The sequence below is a fragment of the Dunckerocampus dactyliophorus genome, chromosome 13 (assembly GCF_027744805.1).
Source record: "Dunckerocampus dactyliophorus isolate RoL2022-P2 chromosome 13, RoL_Ddac_1.1, whole genome shotgun sequence".
Lineage (NCBI taxonomy): Eukaryota > Metazoa > Chordata > Actinopteri > Syngnathiformes > Syngnathidae > Dunckerocampus > Dunckerocampus dactyliophorus.
Window position 1 is genome coordinate 30,686,592 of NC_072831.1, and position 17,858 is coordinate 30,704,449.

General features: G+C 47.0%; 1 protein-coding gene across 5 annotated transcripts in view; it reads right to left on the minus strand.

The window, feature by feature from the left end:
• Window positions 1-174: 174 nt before the first annotated feature.
• Window positions 175-17,858, minus strand: part of frmd6 (FERM domain containing 6) — a 51,077-nt gene continuing 33,393 nt past the window's right edge. For 2 of the 5 annotated variants that reach the window (XM_054795779.1, XM_054795778.1), the window contains 10 exons: window positions 12,733-12,809; window positions 12,472-12,658; window positions 7,377-7,532; window positions 5,195-5,260; window positions 5,025-5,093; window positions 3,457-3,631; window positions 2,516-2,824; window positions 2,314-2,448; window positions 2,156-2,247; window positions 175-1,218 (listed from right to left, as the gene is read on the minus strand). In XM_054795779.1, coding sequence (XP_054651754.1) covers window positions 925-1,218; window positions 2,156-2,247; window positions 2,314-2,448; window positions 2,516-2,824; window positions 3,457-3,631; window positions 5,025-5,093; window positions 5,195-5,260; window positions 7,377-7,532; window positions 12,472-12,658; window positions 12,733-12,809 — 1,560 coding nt within the window. In that variant the 3' untranslated portion in view covers window positions 175-924. The remainder of the gene's footprint in view (window positions 1,219-2,155; window positions 2,248-2,313; window positions 2,449-2,515; window positions 2,825-3,456; window positions 3,632-5,024; window positions 5,094-5,194; window positions 5,261-7,376; window positions 7,533-12,471; window positions 12,659-12,732; window positions 12,810-17,858) is intronic. The other 3 variants (XM_054795780.1, XM_054795781.1, XM_054795782.1) reach the window with 3 other exon arrangements.

Genomic DNA, 17,858 nt, shown 5'->3' on the forward strand with positions numbered 1-17,858 from the left:
TTTCACAGAAAGGATGGTGTTGGACAGAGACGTTGGAGACTCTTACAAAGTTGATATAAAGTAGCATGATGTTATGGCTATGTACCTTAATTCATTAACACACGCATAATAAACATCTTTGTTAAAGCATGTAGAAATAATTGTTTTTAAAAAAACAGTGGCAACAACAAACTGTTAGAAATATAAATGTTGATTTCTATTTATTAAAAAAATAGTTCAGATGCTTAGAGTGTAACAATGTAGAAGATATGAGTGATTAAAGCTGGAGAATAAAAAAGATGAGATTCTGACAGTACAACACAACAACGACAACCTGTTTCCCTTTGGTGTTCTTGTCCTTTTTTTTTAGCAGCTTAGAAGACTTGGAAGACGTTAAAAAAAGCTGCTTGAAAGTGTGATTCTGCAAATTCACGCGAGAATAAATTGTTTTCTTACACGACACAGACACAAATGTGACGATACGTCGTGCTGAGCCCCGGATATCCACAATACTCAGACAAGAAGAGCGAGAGGGGGAAAGCTTTTCAGTGAGGAAGTTGTAGTGTATGAATATTCTGCCTAAAACAAACAAAAAGCAGACTTTTAAAGCTGTTGTGGTTTCATCTTGCATCTGCTGAAGGACGTCCAAGCAGGCTGAGCTGAGCGGCGGGACATGAAAAATGGCTGTTGAGATTGTCAAGGCAACGGTGTGACACCTGCATGGGGCGATGAAGGCACGTCGGCTGGTTGGCACCCTGCACTTCCTGTCAGAGGCATCAACGTGTCAACTTTTCTTCTTTGGGTCTTTGGTCGGCAGCACGGCGACGTTGAGCCTCTGTCACGCTTACTGTCTTTCTTTCTTTCTTTTTTTGGCTTCAAGAACCCCTCAGTACTTCCATGTGTTCATTCATGAGAAAAAGCAGGAAGCGTCCTCCATCTCGGAGGTCACACCACAAACTCGGGTACCTCCTCGCTGGTCAGGTCCAAAGAGAAGTACTTGCTGGTCCTCTTGATGGGAAAGGCCTGCTGGTCACCCCCGCGCATGCCGGCGCACTGCTCGGCCAGGCCCTGGTAGATGCAGCCGTCACTCAGCTCCTGGGCGCAGCCGAAGGTGTAGCTGTGGGCTGTGTCCTGGCAGAGCTCCGCCCACTGCAGGCAGTCCTTCTGGTAGAGGCGGATGTCATCCAGTGACTGGCTGTGGCGGTCAGTGGATGACGGAGGCTTCCTGCACGTCGACGTCTGGCGTAGGAAACATAAACATAAGGTTCTCAGGTCTCGGCTCAATTAGCTCACGAGCGTGACCAACCTCTCGCCCCTCTGCAGAGGAGGACGTAACTCGCCAGCATCACTAATCTCTACTCCTTTGTCGTGGGGTAACATAGCTCATTTGCATGTCTGATCTCTCCCCCTTTTTAGAAGGGTGACATAGCTCACTAGCATAAACTGATCTCTACTCCTCTGCAGACAGGTGACTTAACCCGCCAGCATGACGTGATCTCTACCCCTTTGGAGAGGTGACGTAGCTGTGAAAGGCCGTTGTCCTTGGCTGGAACAAGAAGTCTGCTTCAAAGCTCATCTCATGTAAACGCTGCCTACGGGTCGTTCACATGTGTCTTTGTTGCCACCAACGCTAGCATGTAGCTAGTATGTTTCCCATACATTCATTTATCTGTGGCTAAAAATGAACCGCCACAGATACTATTTTTTTTTTGTTTTTTTTTAAGATTTGGCGCTATTTGCTCACATGCACGTGTCTGATTGGCGTGCCGTTACAACTCCGTCCAGTAGATGGCAACATGTAATCGTAACTACTCAGAAGCAACAACTAGCTTGACAACACAGGTGCAAACGACAGTTGGTCATCAATCACAATGACAGGATTGGCTACCAACTGGAAAACGAGGCAAGTGAACACTTGGACTAGCATCCTATGTGGGTAACGACAACCAAGCGCAACCAACAAGCACATAACTTCAACTGTGATTTACAAAGTACCCGCAAGGCATGCTGGGTAGTCTAGCGCCAACAACAATACATGTGTGCTACGCTGGAAGATAGTAAGACATCAGACGTGTACGTTACGATGAAGTCGTTAACTTCCTGTAATGGGGCACATTTCTGATGACAAAAACCAAAACACTTCAAGTGCAGACCTGGGGGAAACTCCCAAACGCACCTGCGGCAGGGACTCGATGCTTTGGCCTCTCATCTTGACGACCGTCTCAGAGGAGCTGGAGGTGGAGGAGCTGACATCTTTGACAATAAGAGCTGCGAGGAGCATGCTGTTAGCGTTCAGGTAGGCGCCTAAAGTGGGAAGTGAAAGTACTTTTTTACCAGAGTATCCGTTTATCTGATCCGGGGACATGGTCAACATGTCCTCCGTGATGTGTATGCACAGCTCCTGGTCCAGAGACATCTCGCTGAGCTCCTCGTAGTCTTTGGGGTCGTCCACCAACATCTCGATCTCTGCTGAGAGCAGACACACTCGGAGTCATCTCTCCAGCGTTCAGAAGGTCAATGCCTTCTCTTTCCTTACCGTCATCGTCCAGGACGCGCTCTTTGCCGCCACTCTCGATGCCCGACGTGTGCGAGCTCCCGTGGCTGGCGGTGGACGAGCCGCAGGTCCTCGGGGGCCTGCGGGAAGCTCGGTTGGACACCCTGAAGCTGTCCGTCTCCACGCCTGAGGTGTGCGAGCTGCCGTGGCTGGCGGTGGAGCGGCGGGACAGACACTTGTGGTGGGACACGCTGCCCGCGCTGCTGCCGCTGGCTCGGGAACACTTGTCTAGGTGGTCCATGTCCAGGTCCAGAGCATCACTGATGTACGACTCCCGGTACTGTTTCTTCTCTGAAAGCACATGGACCTCTTGTGTCAGTTGAGCAGAGCCGCCACAGGGGGGCAGTATTACATAGTATTCATAGTAGTAGTATAGAGTAGTATTCATAGTAATAGTATAGAGTAGTAGTCATAATAATAGTAATAGAGTAGTATTCATAGTAATAGTATAGAGTAGTATTCATAATAATAGTATAGAGTAGTATTCATAGTAGTAGTATAGAGTAGTATTCATAATAATAGTAATAGAGTAGTATTCGTAGTAATAGTATAGAGTAGTATTCATAATAATAGTAATAGAGTAGTATTCATAGTAATAGTATAGAGTAGTATTCATAATAATAGTATAGAGTAGTATTCAGAGTAGTAGTATAAAGTAGTATTCATAGTAATAGTAATAGAGTAGTAGTAGTTGCTTTTCAAACATTAAATGGGCCCAAAATGGCAAAGCCGCAAAACTCCTGAGGTGAAAGATACACAACCTGCTAGCATGTCTACAAAATATCAGTGGCAGAATTGCATCCTGACGTGTCATGTGACCGGCTGGTGAGCAGCACGGGGTGTACCAGAGTCAGCTGGGATAGGCTCCAGCGCACACCGTGGCCCTGACTGTAGAAAAGGGACAAATGAGTTGGTCCAATCACCTTCGTGCTCCTCCAGGCGGCGGACCTGCTTGAGGACGGGCTGGAGGTTCATGTAGAGCCTGTGACTGTTGCTGAGCAGCTGCAGCAGGTGACGAGAGCGCACGGGGCAGCCCGTGTAGTAGATGAGCTTCCGGGCCGAGGGGAGTCCGTCAGGAAGGATTTCAAACTTCTTGCCCTGAGAGAAGAAGCGGGAAGGGAAAAGAAGTCTGAGGCGTGGTTGCTAGCAAACAGGAATGCCAAGTCCAATCCCTCAGGCAGGAAGAAAGCTCTTCCATCTTTATCATTTCTCCACAGGACAAACATTTTTGCTGACCTTCCAAGAGAGGAGACGACGCGGAAAAACTCCATCGTGCTTCCTGCTTTCGCTTTGTTTGTGTGTGCGATGCTTTTTAGAGGCTGTGTGAAGCAGGCAAGAATGCATCGATGCTCTGTCAACATCTTCCTATCAACACAATCAGCATCTCCGAGAAGCAGAGGCCACCACCACGATGACCTCATTCCGCCTCCGAGGAGCACAAACACGGCTTTGTTTCCACGCGTTGCATCAGCCGATGACCTCGCTGAGATCCTTTGCAACATCTGGCGTTTGTTGACACGCCCTGACTGCCGCGGCGCTCGGTGACCTGACGCGTGGGTGTGGCCCACAGAGGAAGCCTGTTATTCGGGAGGAGGGCGTGACCGCGATCCAATGAGGTCAGATGCAAAACTACAAACAAAACAGCATGAAAGCACGCGTTGACATTCAGGAAAGCTGCTGGTCATGTCAGGATTTAACGTCAGGAGGAACGCTAGCTTCTCTGCATGCTGATGATTGGACTCGGGAGCCCAGGGGGGCTCCGACTCACGACCCGCACGCCAGACCTGATTTTCTTGCCGACTACTTGACATCAAAGCCTGGCTGAGAGAACACAGCACTAACTCCACTCATGCTAACCATGCAATAATCACAGCACAACACGTAACAAGTACCGGGGCCACATAGCGGGGCTTTTCAGAATATTATGACTTAATTCCCATCATATTTTCACTTTGATGTCGTAATATTAGAACGTGTTGCGCAACCTAACTTTCCAAAAATGGCAACTTTATTCACTGCTTTGTTTTTCATCATATTAAAATAAAAGTACATTTATTTTTTCAAGTATTTGCTGTTTAATATTACAATTTCATGCTACTAAAACGATGCTATTTTTCCTCATATTACATAATTCTTGTAAAATGATGACTTTTTCTGTGAAATTACAACATTTTTCTTTTATATTTTCACTTTATTTGTGTGAAATGACTCCTGATTTTTGCTGTTCTTGTCTTTTTCTACTTTTCTTGTTCAATTATATTTTGTGCTGCAGGCCAATAAAAAAACAGCCACGTGCCTCAAATGACCGCCAGGCCGCGCATTGGACACCCCTGATTTATATGTGGAACTACAACGTGTGTCTAAATCCTTCATGAGTTCCAGAGGACTTGCAGGGCTGAAGCACAGCATCCACGAACATGAATGAAGCCCCTAACACACACACACACATACACACACACACACACAAACACGCACACACACAGTGACTCACCACAAAAACTAGTTTTCCCACATTGGTCCATGGAAAGTCGTACAAAAGCTGTCTCACAGAGCCGATGTTCTGCAAACACGCAACAAGCTTAGAGGGCAACGCTAACGCTCCATGAGGACCATACAGGTGGTGGCAAGACAACAGTATGTCTGCTACATCGGAAATGGTACCTGGAAGATCTGAATCCCTCGTAAAGTCAGTCCCAAAGTAAGCGACGCCTCCACTTCCTTCTTGTCCTGAAAGCAAAGGAAAGCAGACTTAAAGGCGTCCTTTTCTGCACTACGATGCTCTAAGTGAGATAGAACACCAGGATATCTTGATGAGCACCAAAGCTCATCATCTCCCTGCTTGTTTGCGTTGACTGTTGACAGACGAGGCGCTCGGACACTCGCTAAACCTCCTTTCTCCACCTCTGACCCGCCCCTACCTCAGGCGTGCCCAAACCTTTTCCCAGTGGGGGCCGTATAGTGAACAATGAAAGGACGCAACATCCAGTATGTAGATATGCTAACAACTTCATGTCAGCTTAGTCAGAGACTGTAAGTGAAAAAACACATTCTTCTGATCAACTTCACTCTTTGCTCTGTTTTATATAAATACATGTATTGAAAAAATATACAGACTGCTCAAAAAAATGAGAGGAACACTTGGAAAACACATCAAATCTAAACTGGGGGGAATAATGATGTTGAATATGTTTCCTGATAATAAGTGGGTGATGTATTAGTAACAAAATGATGCCACATCATTTGATAGAAATGAAAATGATCACCCTATAGAGGGGGGAAATCAAAGACACCCCAAAAATGAAAGTGAAAAAATGATGCAGCACACTGGTCCATTTTGCCAAAAATGATTCTCAGTAGTTTGTGTGGCCCCCACGTGCTTGTACGCATGCCTGACAACGTGGGGGCATGCTCCCAATGAGACTACGGATGGTGTCCTGGGGGATCTCCTCCCAGATCTGGACCAGGGCATCAATGAGCTCCTGGACAGTCTGAGGAGCAACCTGGCGGCGCCGGATGGACCTAAACATAATGTCCCAGAAGTGTTCTATTGGGTTTAGGTCAGGTGAACGTGGGGGCCAGTCAATGGTATCAATTCCTTCATCCTCCAGGAACTACCTGCATACACTAGCCACATGAGGTCGGGCATTGTCGTGGACCAGGAGGAACCCAGGTCCCACTGCACCAGCGTAGGTTCTGACAATGGGTCCAAGGATTTCATCCCGATACCTAATAGCAGTCAGGGTGCCATTATCTAACCTGAAGAGGTCTGTGCGTCCTTCCAGGGATATGCCTCCCCAGACTATCACTGACTCACCACCAAACCGGTCATGCTGAATGATGTTGCAGGCAGCATAACGTTCTCCACGGCATCTCCAGACCCTTTCACGTCTGTCGCATGTGCTCAGGTTGAACTTGCTCTCATCAGTGAAGAGCACAGGGCACCAGTGGTGTAGTTGCCAATTCTGGTGGTCTATGGCAAATGCCAATCGAGCACGACGGTGCTGGGCAGGGAGCACAGGGCCCACTACAGGACGTTGGGCCCTCAGGCCACCCTCATGGAGCCTGTTTCTGATTGTTTGGTCAGAAACATTCACACCAGTGGCCTGCTGGAGGTCATTTTGTAGGGCTCTGGCAGTGCTCATCCTGTTCCTCCTTGCACAAAGGAGCAGATACCGATCCTGCTGAGGGTTGAAGGACCTTCTACGGCCCTGTCCAGCTCTCCTGGAGTAACTACCTGTCTCCTGGAATCTCCTCCATGCGTCCAGGTACCGCAGTGATGCCCTGGTCCAGATCTGGGAGGAGATCCCCCAGGACACCATCCGTAGTCTCATTAGGAGCATGCCCCCACGTTGTCAGGCATGCGTACAAGCACGTGGGGGCCACACAAACTACTGAGAATCATTTTGGCAAAATGGAATGGGGTGTCTTTGATTTCCCCCCTCTATAGGGTGATCATTTTCATTTCTATCAAATGATGTGGCATCATTTTGTTACTAATACATCACCCACTTATTATCAGGAAAGATATGTTCATAAGACACAAATGAATCTTGATCAAAAAAAGGTGAGGCTAGCGTGTAATGTTGCGGGTGTAATGTTAGCACTTTGGCGTCACATGGCTATGCTAAAACTAAACTTAATTCCTGCATGGACGCACGCCCAAGGCCAACACAAGACTGTAACTGTACTGTATTGTAGTATTACTACCTGTTTTACTGTGTGTATGACAATAAAACTCTTGAATGTAACACTGACACAGCACGGGACCCTGCACACACAAAAGGAGCATACAGACTGTGTGTGTGTATGTGTGTGTGTGTGTGTGTGTGTGATGGCGTCTCACCTTGTAGAGTCTGTAGTAGTGGACGGTGACATCATCAAGCTGCGCACACTCCTTGATGAACTTGAGGTGTGCCTCGGAGGCCGTGAGGGCAAACTGGTCCTTGTGCATGTTTGGGATGTGCCTCAGGATGTAGTCACGGCCGCGCTTGGCTATCACCTGGCACCAAAGGGAGAGGAGGAAGGAACATCAGGCTAGTTCTACAGCGGCGTTGGCCAGCGCTGCAGGGCTCATCAAAGCCCAGTGGGAGACAGAAAGTGGCTGACAGGAATTCCGGTAGCTCAGAGATCTGTCTGGAGGTTTGCTTTCCCGTTGGAAGCCTGATAAGGAGGCGGGGGGAAAATTGCAGGAAGTGGCGGGCAATCAGGAGGGTGTGGTTTCATGACATGTTGGCGGCATTGGAGAAAAAATACAAATAAACAAATGTGGGCCACTTCCGGTGACAAAAATAAACCCTGTGCCCGTTCTTATTTACCGTACTCATACTCCAACGTGGTCACGCAGCACCAGAAATATGAATATGATTATAAATATGAATATAAATATGAATTTGAATATAAACATGAATGAGTATGAATATAAATATGAATATAAATATGTGTATGAATATAAATATGAATATGAGTATGAATATAAATGAGTATGAATATGAATATAAATGAGTATGAATATAAATATGACTATAAATAAGAATATAAATATGGATATAAATATGAATATGATTCTAAATATAAATATGAATATGACTATAAATATGAATATGACTATAAATATAAATATGAATATCAGTATGAATATAAATATGCGTATGAATATGAATATAAATATGAATGAGTATGAATATAAATATGAATATAAATATCAATATGAGTATGAATATAAATGAGTATGAATATAAATATGAATATAAATATGAATATAAATATGGATATAAATATGAATATGCGTATTAGTATAAATATGGCTATAAATATGAATATGCGTATGAATATAAATATGAATATGCATATAAATATGAATATAAATATGGCTATAAATATGAATATGCGTATGAATATGAATATAAATATGAATATGGTGTATCGTGTTGTTGCCACCTGTCTGCCATCTCTGCTGGCCCAGCAGAGGCGGAGCCACCGACACACACCTGTGGTTAATCAGCTGTCACCTTCTTACGAAGGCGATGGAACACCCTTGTTGCCAGATGGTCTTTGCTCCTCGCCTGTCTACCGTGCTCACCTTGTCTCGTGCATGCTGTACCTACCTGTGTGCTAACGTTCTGGTCCTTTTACCTGCCTGTCCCGTGGGACTATGTCTTCCTGCTTGGTCGTTCTGCCAGTGCTTTTTGGAGCCTCCTCAGCTAAGAGTAGTTTGTATGCTACAGTATTTCTCTAGCAGCTCTTTACTTGATCCTTGTTGTGGCTTGAGCCCATATTTTGTCTTTTGGCACTGTGCCATTTGTTGTACCAAATCTTTTGTCATCTCTGCATCTTGGCTGCCATACGCTGGCTTTCACCACTTCTGACAATGAATATGAATATAAATATGAGTATGAATATGAATATAAATACGAGTATGAATATGAATATATATATGAATATGAGTATGAATATGAATATAAATGTAAATATGAGTATGAATATAAATATGAATATAAATGAATGAGTATGAATATGAATGAGTATGAATATAAATATGAGTATGAATATGATTATGCATATGAGTATGAATGTGAATATGAGTATGGATATAAATATGAGTATGAATATGATTACAAATATGAGCATGAATATAAATATGAGTATGAATATAAATATGAGTATGAATATGAGTATGAATATGAATATGAATATGAATATGGAGCGTCAAACCTTCCAGCGGAGTTAGCAGGGGTGTCCACATTATTGATGTTCTCTGTATGCTAACATGACTTATCTCAGCTGAAAACACATCATGTCTTCCAACTTTCCTCCAAATATGTCAACTTTCTTCTTCAATAATTCTGGCATGAAATTATCTTTTTGTCATAAGAGATGATTCACGCAATATTTGGACTTTATTCCTGCCATGTGACTTTCTCCCCAGCCTAAATACACTGCTCAAAAAAATGAGAGGAACACTTGGAAAACACATCAGATCTAAACTGGGGGAAAATGATGTTGAATATCTTTCCTGATAATAAGTGGGTGATGTATTAGTAACAAAATGATGCCACATCATTTGATAGAAATGAAAATGATCACCCTATAGAGGGGGGAAATCAAAGACACCCCAAAAATGAAAGTGAAAAAATGGTGCAGCACACTGGTCCATTTTGCTAAAATGTCATTGTAGCAACTCAAAATGATTCTCAGTAGTTTGTGTGGCCCCCACGTGCTTGTACACATGCCTGACAACGTGGGGGCATGCTCCTAATGAGACTACGGATGGTGTCCTGGGGGATCTCCTCCCAGATCTGGACCAGGGCATCACTGCGGTACCTGGACGCATGGAGGAGATTCCAGGAGACAGGTAGTTACTCCAGGAGAGCTGGACAGGGCCGTAGAAGGTCCTTCAACCCTCAGCAGGATCGGTATCTGCTCCTTTGTGCAAGGAGGAACAGGATGAGCACTGCCAGAGCCCTACAAAATGACCTCCAGCAGGCCACTGGTGTGAATGTTTCTGACCAAACAATCAGAAACAGGCTCCATGGGGGTGGCCTGAGGGCCCAACGTCCTGTAGTGGGCCCTGTGCTCCCTGCCCAGCACCGTCGAGCTCGATTGGCATTTGCCATAGACCACCAGAATTGGCAACTACACCACTGGTGCCCTGTGCTCTTCACTGATGAGAGCAAGTTCAACCTGAGCACATGTGACAGACGTGAAAGGGTCTGGAGATGCCGTGGAGAACGTTATGCTGCCTGCAACATCATTCAGCATGATCGGTTTGGTGGTGGGTCAGTGGTGGTCTGGGGAGGCATATCCCTGGAAGGACGCACAGACCTCTACAGGTTAGATAACGGCACCCTGACTGCTATTAGGTATCGGGATAAAATCCTTGGTCCCATTGTCAGAACCTATGCTGGTGCAGTGGGACCTGGGTTCCTCCTGGTCCATGACAATGCCTGACCTCATGTGGCTAGTGTATGCAGGTAGTTCCTGGAGGATGAAGGAATTGATACCATGGGCTGGCCCCCACGTTCACCTGACCTAAACCCAATAGAACACCTCTGGGACATTATGTTTAGGTCCATCCGGCGCCGCCAGGTTGCTCCTCAGACTGTCCAGGAGCTCATGGATGCCCTGGTCCAGATCTGGGAGGAGATCCCCCAGGACACCATCCGTAGTCTCATTAGGAACATGCCCCCACGTTGTCAGGCATGCGTACAAGCACGTGGGGGCCACACAAACTACTGAAAATCATTTTGGCAAAATGGACCAGTGTGCTGCACTATTTTTTCACTTTCATTTTTGGGGTGTCTTTGATTTCCCCACTCTATAGGGTGATCATTTTCATTTCTATCAAATGATGTGGCATCATTTTGTTACTAATACATCACCCACTTATTATCAGGAAACATATTCAACATCATTTTTCCCCCCAGTTTAGAGCTGATGTGTTTTCCAAGTGTTCCTCTCATTTTTTTGAGCAGTGTATTTCAACTTTATTCTTTCTTTTGTTTCTCATAACATTGTCTCTTCAAAGAATAACATACCTTTTATACTTCTACCAAATGACATCATATTCTCATAATAAAGTTTATTCTCGTGAGATTACAACACCTTTCTGTTCATATTTGGACTTTATTCTTGGAAAATGACAACTGTTTTTTCCATTTCTGCTGTTTTTCAGGGGGAGTTTTCCAACTATTTCAACTTTCCTCTTGTAAATGTTCTTCTCGTTATTATCTTTTCATTTCTGTAATAGTTGGAAAAAAATATAGCATGATTTAATATTTCAAGTTCATACATTATTTTGTTGTTGTTTTACATCAAAATAACAATTTATTTACAAATATAACACCATCAACTGTTTACAATTTTCACATGGGACCTCGCCTGTCGCCACAAGTCAGCTGAGATAGGCTCCAGCATACCCCTGTACCCTAATGAGGAGAAGCGGCATAGAAGATGGATGGATGGACTTTATTCTTGTCAAATTCAACTTGGATATTTTGTAAAATGACTGCTGGTTGGCACGTGGGCCACACGTTGGATACCACTGATTTAGCTGGAAAAGGTTTTCACTAATAATGGGCCGCGTTCAAGCACAAAACAGCATGATTTATTTTTTGGTTTATTTATTGATTGGTTTATTTGTTGATTTATTTATTGGTTGATGTACTTATTGGTTTATTTGTTGATTTATTTATTGGTTTATTTGTTGATTTATTCATTGGTTGATGTATTTATTGGTTTATTTGTTGATTTATTTATTGGTTGATGTATTTATTGGTTTATTTATTTATTGGTTTATTTGTTTATTTATTTATTGGTTTATTTGTTGATTTATTTATTTGTTGATTTATTGATTTATTTATTGGTTTATTTATTGATTTATTTATTGGTTTATTTGTTGATTTATTTATTGATTTATTTGTTGATTTATTTATTGATTTATTTATTGGTTTATTTATTTATTGGTTTATTTGTTGATTTATTTATTTATTGATTTATTTATTTGTTGATTTATTTATTGATTGATTTATTGGTTTATTTATTGGTTTATTTGTTGATTTATTTATTTGTCGACTTATTTATTGGTTTATTTGTTGATTTATTTATTTATTGGTTTATTTGTTGATTTTTTGATTGATTGATTTATTTGTTGATTTATTTATTGATTTATTTATTGATTTCTCTCTGAAAAGTGTGATAGAGTGAAGCTCAAAGTGGCGAGGGGCGACTGGACTGAAATTTCGGCCCGACATCTTGACTTGTGATTTGGATTTGGTGCGTTTGTGGGTAAAACAATCCCAAATGAGAATGATCCCAATCAAAGGTGTGATCATATCGTGAGCTGATTCTACATTTCCACGGTTTAATGATGCGTGTGTTTGTGTGTGTGGAGGTGGGGAGGGGGGGGGAACCACCATCCGGTAGCTGTTAGCCGCACTCACCCAGGGGGGGAAGTAGGTTTCGGGTTCAAAGTATTTGCCAAAGTGCTTGTTCCGTTTGAAGTTGCCCAGGTCGGCCTGCAGGGCGAAGGCGGCCAGGAGGAAGTAGGCCTCTTCCCGCTGGATGCACTGAGAGAGCAACACCTGCTTCCTCAGGTGCCAGTAGTAGTAGTACCTGGCCGCCCGGTCGCTGCAAACATACACACACACGCCACGTCATATGGGGTGCAGCGAACACCGCCGGATGACGGGGGCACGCCTTACCTGATCAAGCGGCCGTTCTCCACGTAATACTGAGCTCTGAAATGGATGATCATTGGGGGGCCAAACTGGTCGATTCCCTGCCCAAAAAGGCTCATTTTAGAGTTTGAAAGCAACACTTGACAGTAAAACGCCCCACACCCAGATGAGAGAAATGTCTTCTTACGTGATTCACAAACAAAAAAAATGGATTTGAAATTGTAAAAATTAACCATTTTTTTGTGGTGGTTTTGTTTGCAAAATGTTTCCTCAAATTGTTTGCGTTTCAGTCTTTAATCTTGTGGGTGAAGCCTCCTGTTTATTGTTTGATTGCATAAAGTAGGGGTGTCCAAAGTGCAGCCCCGGGGGCCACTTGCGGCCCGTGCATAGTTTTTTATTGGCCTGCGGCACATTTGAAAAACAGAATAACAAGAAAATAAATTTAAAAAAAAACAAAACAACAACAACAACAACAACAACAACAACAACAACAACAACAACAACAAAAATGGAAAAATCATCAGTAATTTTAGTATCATGTGTTGGCACTGTGGCACAACCCCAGGATGCAGAGAGAAAGACTCAAGTGCAGGTGAAACAGAAACAAGCATAAAAACACAATGAGGCTCAACTAATGCATCAACGTGTACGTTATTAGGAGCAGGAGCAAGCAGACAAGAAAGTAACACAATAAGAGCATGAGCCCCAACTAATGCAAAAAGAGAAGATGAACAAGCATGCAGGCTATGTTGTGACATTTACATAAATGAAGTCCAAACATCAAGAGAAAAAGGTTGTAAAGTCCTATTTAGAGCACAAGTTGTTACATTCCATGTCCTCGTTTGGTTCCTGCCTTCTCCTTGTTTTCCCTTTTTCTTCAGACCCCACACTCCCAGCGGGAGGCGGAGCTGCTGGACGCACCTGACTCCAATTTACACCGACCTACTTAGGCCCTGTGCTGCCAGCTGTGAGGCGTCGGATTATTGTAGCTGCTGCTACACCAAACGCCCGAGCTTTGTTCTCGCCGGTTACCTTTTTGCCTCCAGCAGCTACCTGCCTCAGCCAGGGTAAATTGTGTTTTTTTCTCATGGTACGTTTTTTCGCCATCGCCTTTTGTTCAAGTTTTGTCCATTAAAGACTCTGGCAAAAACCTGCGCCTCTCCTCGCCTCTGCATCTGGGGTCCAAACAAACACACGCCACACCGTAACAGAATAATCCGACCAGAGGATTATGGACCCCGCGGAGACCGACCCTCTCAAGCGAGCACTCCACAACCTTGCGCATCGCATGGGTCAGCAGGAAGAGCAGGTTGGTGCACTGGGCGCCTGTGTGACCAACATGGCCGAGCGACAGGACTCTCGGTTGAAAACCCTCGAGACCCAGATCAGCGCCCTCCTGTCGGCCGTTCAGCTCAGCGCCGCCTCCACACCCCTTCCTGCAACCGACGCGACCCCTTCGCTCCCGGACCTTCCTGCGGCCCCTGACGCCGGCTCGCCCTCCATTTGCTCCTTGCTTTCAAGGCCTGAGCGCTTTTCTGGGGACACCGGTGACGTACGCTCTTTTCTAACTCAGTGTGAACTCCATTTCGAGTTACAAGCAGGGGCCTTCCGCTCTGAAAGGGCCCGGGTGGCGTTTGTCACCTCTCACCTGTCTGGACGAGCGGCGGCCTGGGCCACTGCCGAATGGGGGCGCCAATCCCCCGTCTGCTCCTCCTATGCCGTCTTCTCCCGAACTCTGGAACAAATCTTTCAAAGGACGCCGCCAGGCCGCGAGGCTTCACGTGCACTCTTTCGTCTCCGCCAAGGACGGCGCAGCGTATCGGACTACGCCATAGAGTTCCGTGCGCTTGCAGCCCAAAGTGACTGGAACCCCGCGGCACTTCTGGATGCATTTTTTTCCGGACTATCAGACGCCATCAAGGATCACATGATCTCTGTGGAATCCCCTTCGGACCTGGACGACCTCATTTCCCTGGCTGTCCGGATGGATAAGCGCCTCGCCGCCCGAGAGGAGGAGAAAGGCCATCGACGGACGCCCTCAACACTTCCCCACGCCACAAACAATGACGGAGTGCGCCACTCCTACACCAAGTCACACGGTGCTCTCCCGGGCGACGAGCCCATGCAACTTGGAGGCAGCCGCCTCACGCCGGCAGAGAGGAGTCGACGCCACCAGCTGCACCTCTGCATCTACTGCGGCCAAGCTGATCACCCCATCGCCCGCTGTCCGGTTCGCCCGGACCGCCATCGCTCTCCAGCAGCCAGCCCGCCGCGTAGGAGCTCCTCGGCGCCGGTCCCTGCTCCCAGACGCGCCACATCGACGCTGTCGGCCAGCCGCCTGCAACTCCCAGGTACGCTCTCCTGGTCCGACAAGGACATAGACATCATGGCGTTTATTGACTCTGGGGCGGACGACTGCTTCATTGATGAAGCCTTTATTAAACGCTTTTCTATTCCTGTAACTCCGTTGCACACTACTAAAGTAGTTCGCTCTCTCGATGGGCGTCCTCTGGCTGACGTCACCCGTCAGACTGATTTTCTCTCGCTACGCTTATCCGGCAATCACCTCGAATCCGCTAGGTTCTTTGTTATTCCATCTCGCTCAGCCCCTGTCGTGTTAGGTCTAACCTGGCTTCTCAAGCATAACCCTCACATCGATTGGGCTAAACCCGCTATCCTCAACTGGAGCGCATTTTGCCATATTCATTGTCTTAAGGCTGCTCGCCCGCGCCTCGCCGCCACCCATTCCTCCACCCCCGAAGCTATCGACCTATCCGTAATTCCTACTGCCTATCACGACCTCCGGGAGGTGTTTAGCAAAGATCGCGCTCGCTCACTCCCCCCCCATCGCCCGTATGACTGCCCCATTGACCTGCTGCCTGGCGCAGCACTGCCGGCGTCACGCCTTTATAATATTTCCCGACCAGAGAGGGTGGCTCTGGAAGAGTACATTTCGACCTCGCTCGCCTCTGGCCTCATACGCCCATCCTCCTCACCTTTAGCAGCAGGGGTTTTTTTTGTGGAAAAGAAAGACAACTCCCTCCGCCCGTGCATTGACTACCGCGCACTTAATGACATCACAGTTAAAAACAAATATCCTCTCCCTTTACTAGACTCTGCCTTTGACTCCCTCCACTCTGCAAAATTTTTTACCAAACTCAACCTGCAGAACGCCTACCATCTAGTTCGGATCCGGGAGGGGGACGAATGGAAAACCGCTTTTAATACCCCTCTCGGTCACTTCGAATACCTCGTCATGCCTTTTGGCCTCACTAATGCCCCTGCTGTATTCCAAAATCTTATCAACGACATCCTTCGCGATATGCTCGGCCGCTTTGTTTTCGTTTATTTAGACGACATTTTAATTTTTTCCGCCACCCTAGAGGAACACATCCAACAGGTCCGGCTAGTCCTCCAGAGACTTCTTATAAACCGGCTGTTTGTCAAGGCCAAAAAATGCACCTTTCACGCTCCCTCTGTTTCCTTCCTGGGGTTCATTGTGGAGAAGGGGCAGCTCCGAGCCGACCCTGCCAAGATTCAGGCTGTGGTCGAGTGGCCTGCTCCTACAACAAGGAAGCACCTTCAGAGGTTCCTGGGCTTCGCTAATTTCTACCGTCGGTTTATTAGAAATTTCAGTCGAGTTGCAGAACCTCTGACTAAGCTCACATCCACTAAAGTACCTTTTCACTGGACCCCAGACGCCAATTCTGCTTTTGAAAAACTTAAGACACTGTTTACTTCTGCTCCCGTGCTCATTCACCCTGACCCCGCCTCTCAATTCTTTGTCGAGGTGGATGCTTCCGACACCGGTGTGGGAGCAGTTCTCTCCCAGCGCTCCACCTCCGACCACAAGCTGCACCCCTGCGCTTTCTTCTCACGCCGCCTGACAACCGCTGAGCGGAACTATGATATTGGCAACAGGGAACTATTGGCTGTCGTCCTGGCGCTGCAGGAGTGGAGGCACTGGCTGGAGGGTTCAGAGGTCCCCTTCATCGTGCATACGGACCATAAAAACCTTGCTTACCTTCGATCCGCTCAAAGACTGAACCCCAGACAGGCACGCTGGGCCCTTTTCCTCAATAGGTTCAATTTCACACTGACGTTCCGCCCAGGCTCCCAGAACGGCAAACCAGACGCCCTTTCCAGACTGCACTCCCCTCCCTCCGAAGAGGCTCGCCAGGAATCTATTTTGCCCCAGTCCCGCATCCTGGGGGCCCTGCAATGGGATGTTGAGAGGCGGGTTGAAGAGGCCTGCAAGGACGACTCCCGCCCAGAGAACTGCTCTGCCGGGCGCCTGTTTGTGGTCCCGGGACTGCGCTCGGAGGTACTGCGCTGGGCACATGAGTCTAAGTTGGCGTGCCACCCAGGAGTGTCCCGCACCATGTTCCTTCTCTCGCAGCGGTTCTGGTGGCCTTCCCTTCGCACGGACACAAAAGCATTGTGGCAGCCTGCCCCATCTGTGCCCGGAACAAGCCGTCTCATCAGGCTCCGGCGGGACTCCTTCACCCGCTGCCCATTCCCTCCCGTCCATGGTCTCACGTGGCTCTGGACTTCGTGACAGGCCTCCCACCGTCCTGCGGCAACACAGTCATCCTGACGATGGTGGACCGATTCTCCAAACTGGCCCACTTCGTCGCCCTTCCCAAGCTCCCCTCTGCCCTCGAGACGGCTAACCTGCTGGTGCGCCATGTGTTCCGGCTCCATGGCATTCCCCTCGATGTGGTCTCTGACCGGGGGCCACAATTCTCATCTGCGGTGTGGAAGGCTTTCTGCAAGGCGCTAGGAGCGTCGCCCAGCTTGTCGTCCGGTTACCATCCTCAGACTAATGGCCAGACGGAGCGGGCCAATCAGGACTTGGAGGCCGCCATCCGATGTGTGTGCCATCAACAACCCGCCTCCTGGGCCCTCCACCTACCCTGGATAGAGTACGCCCGTAACACCCTGGTTTGTTCTGCCACCGGCCTCTCCCCGTTCCATGGGGCCTATGGATATCATCCTCCGGCCTTCCCCTCGTTGGAGTCGGTTTCTGCAGTTCCCTCTGTGTCGTCCCACCTACGGCGTGCTCGCCAGGCATGGCGCAACACCAGGGCAGCGTTGGCACGAACGTCGGAACGGAATCAACGCCTGGCCAACCGGCATCGCACGGTCGC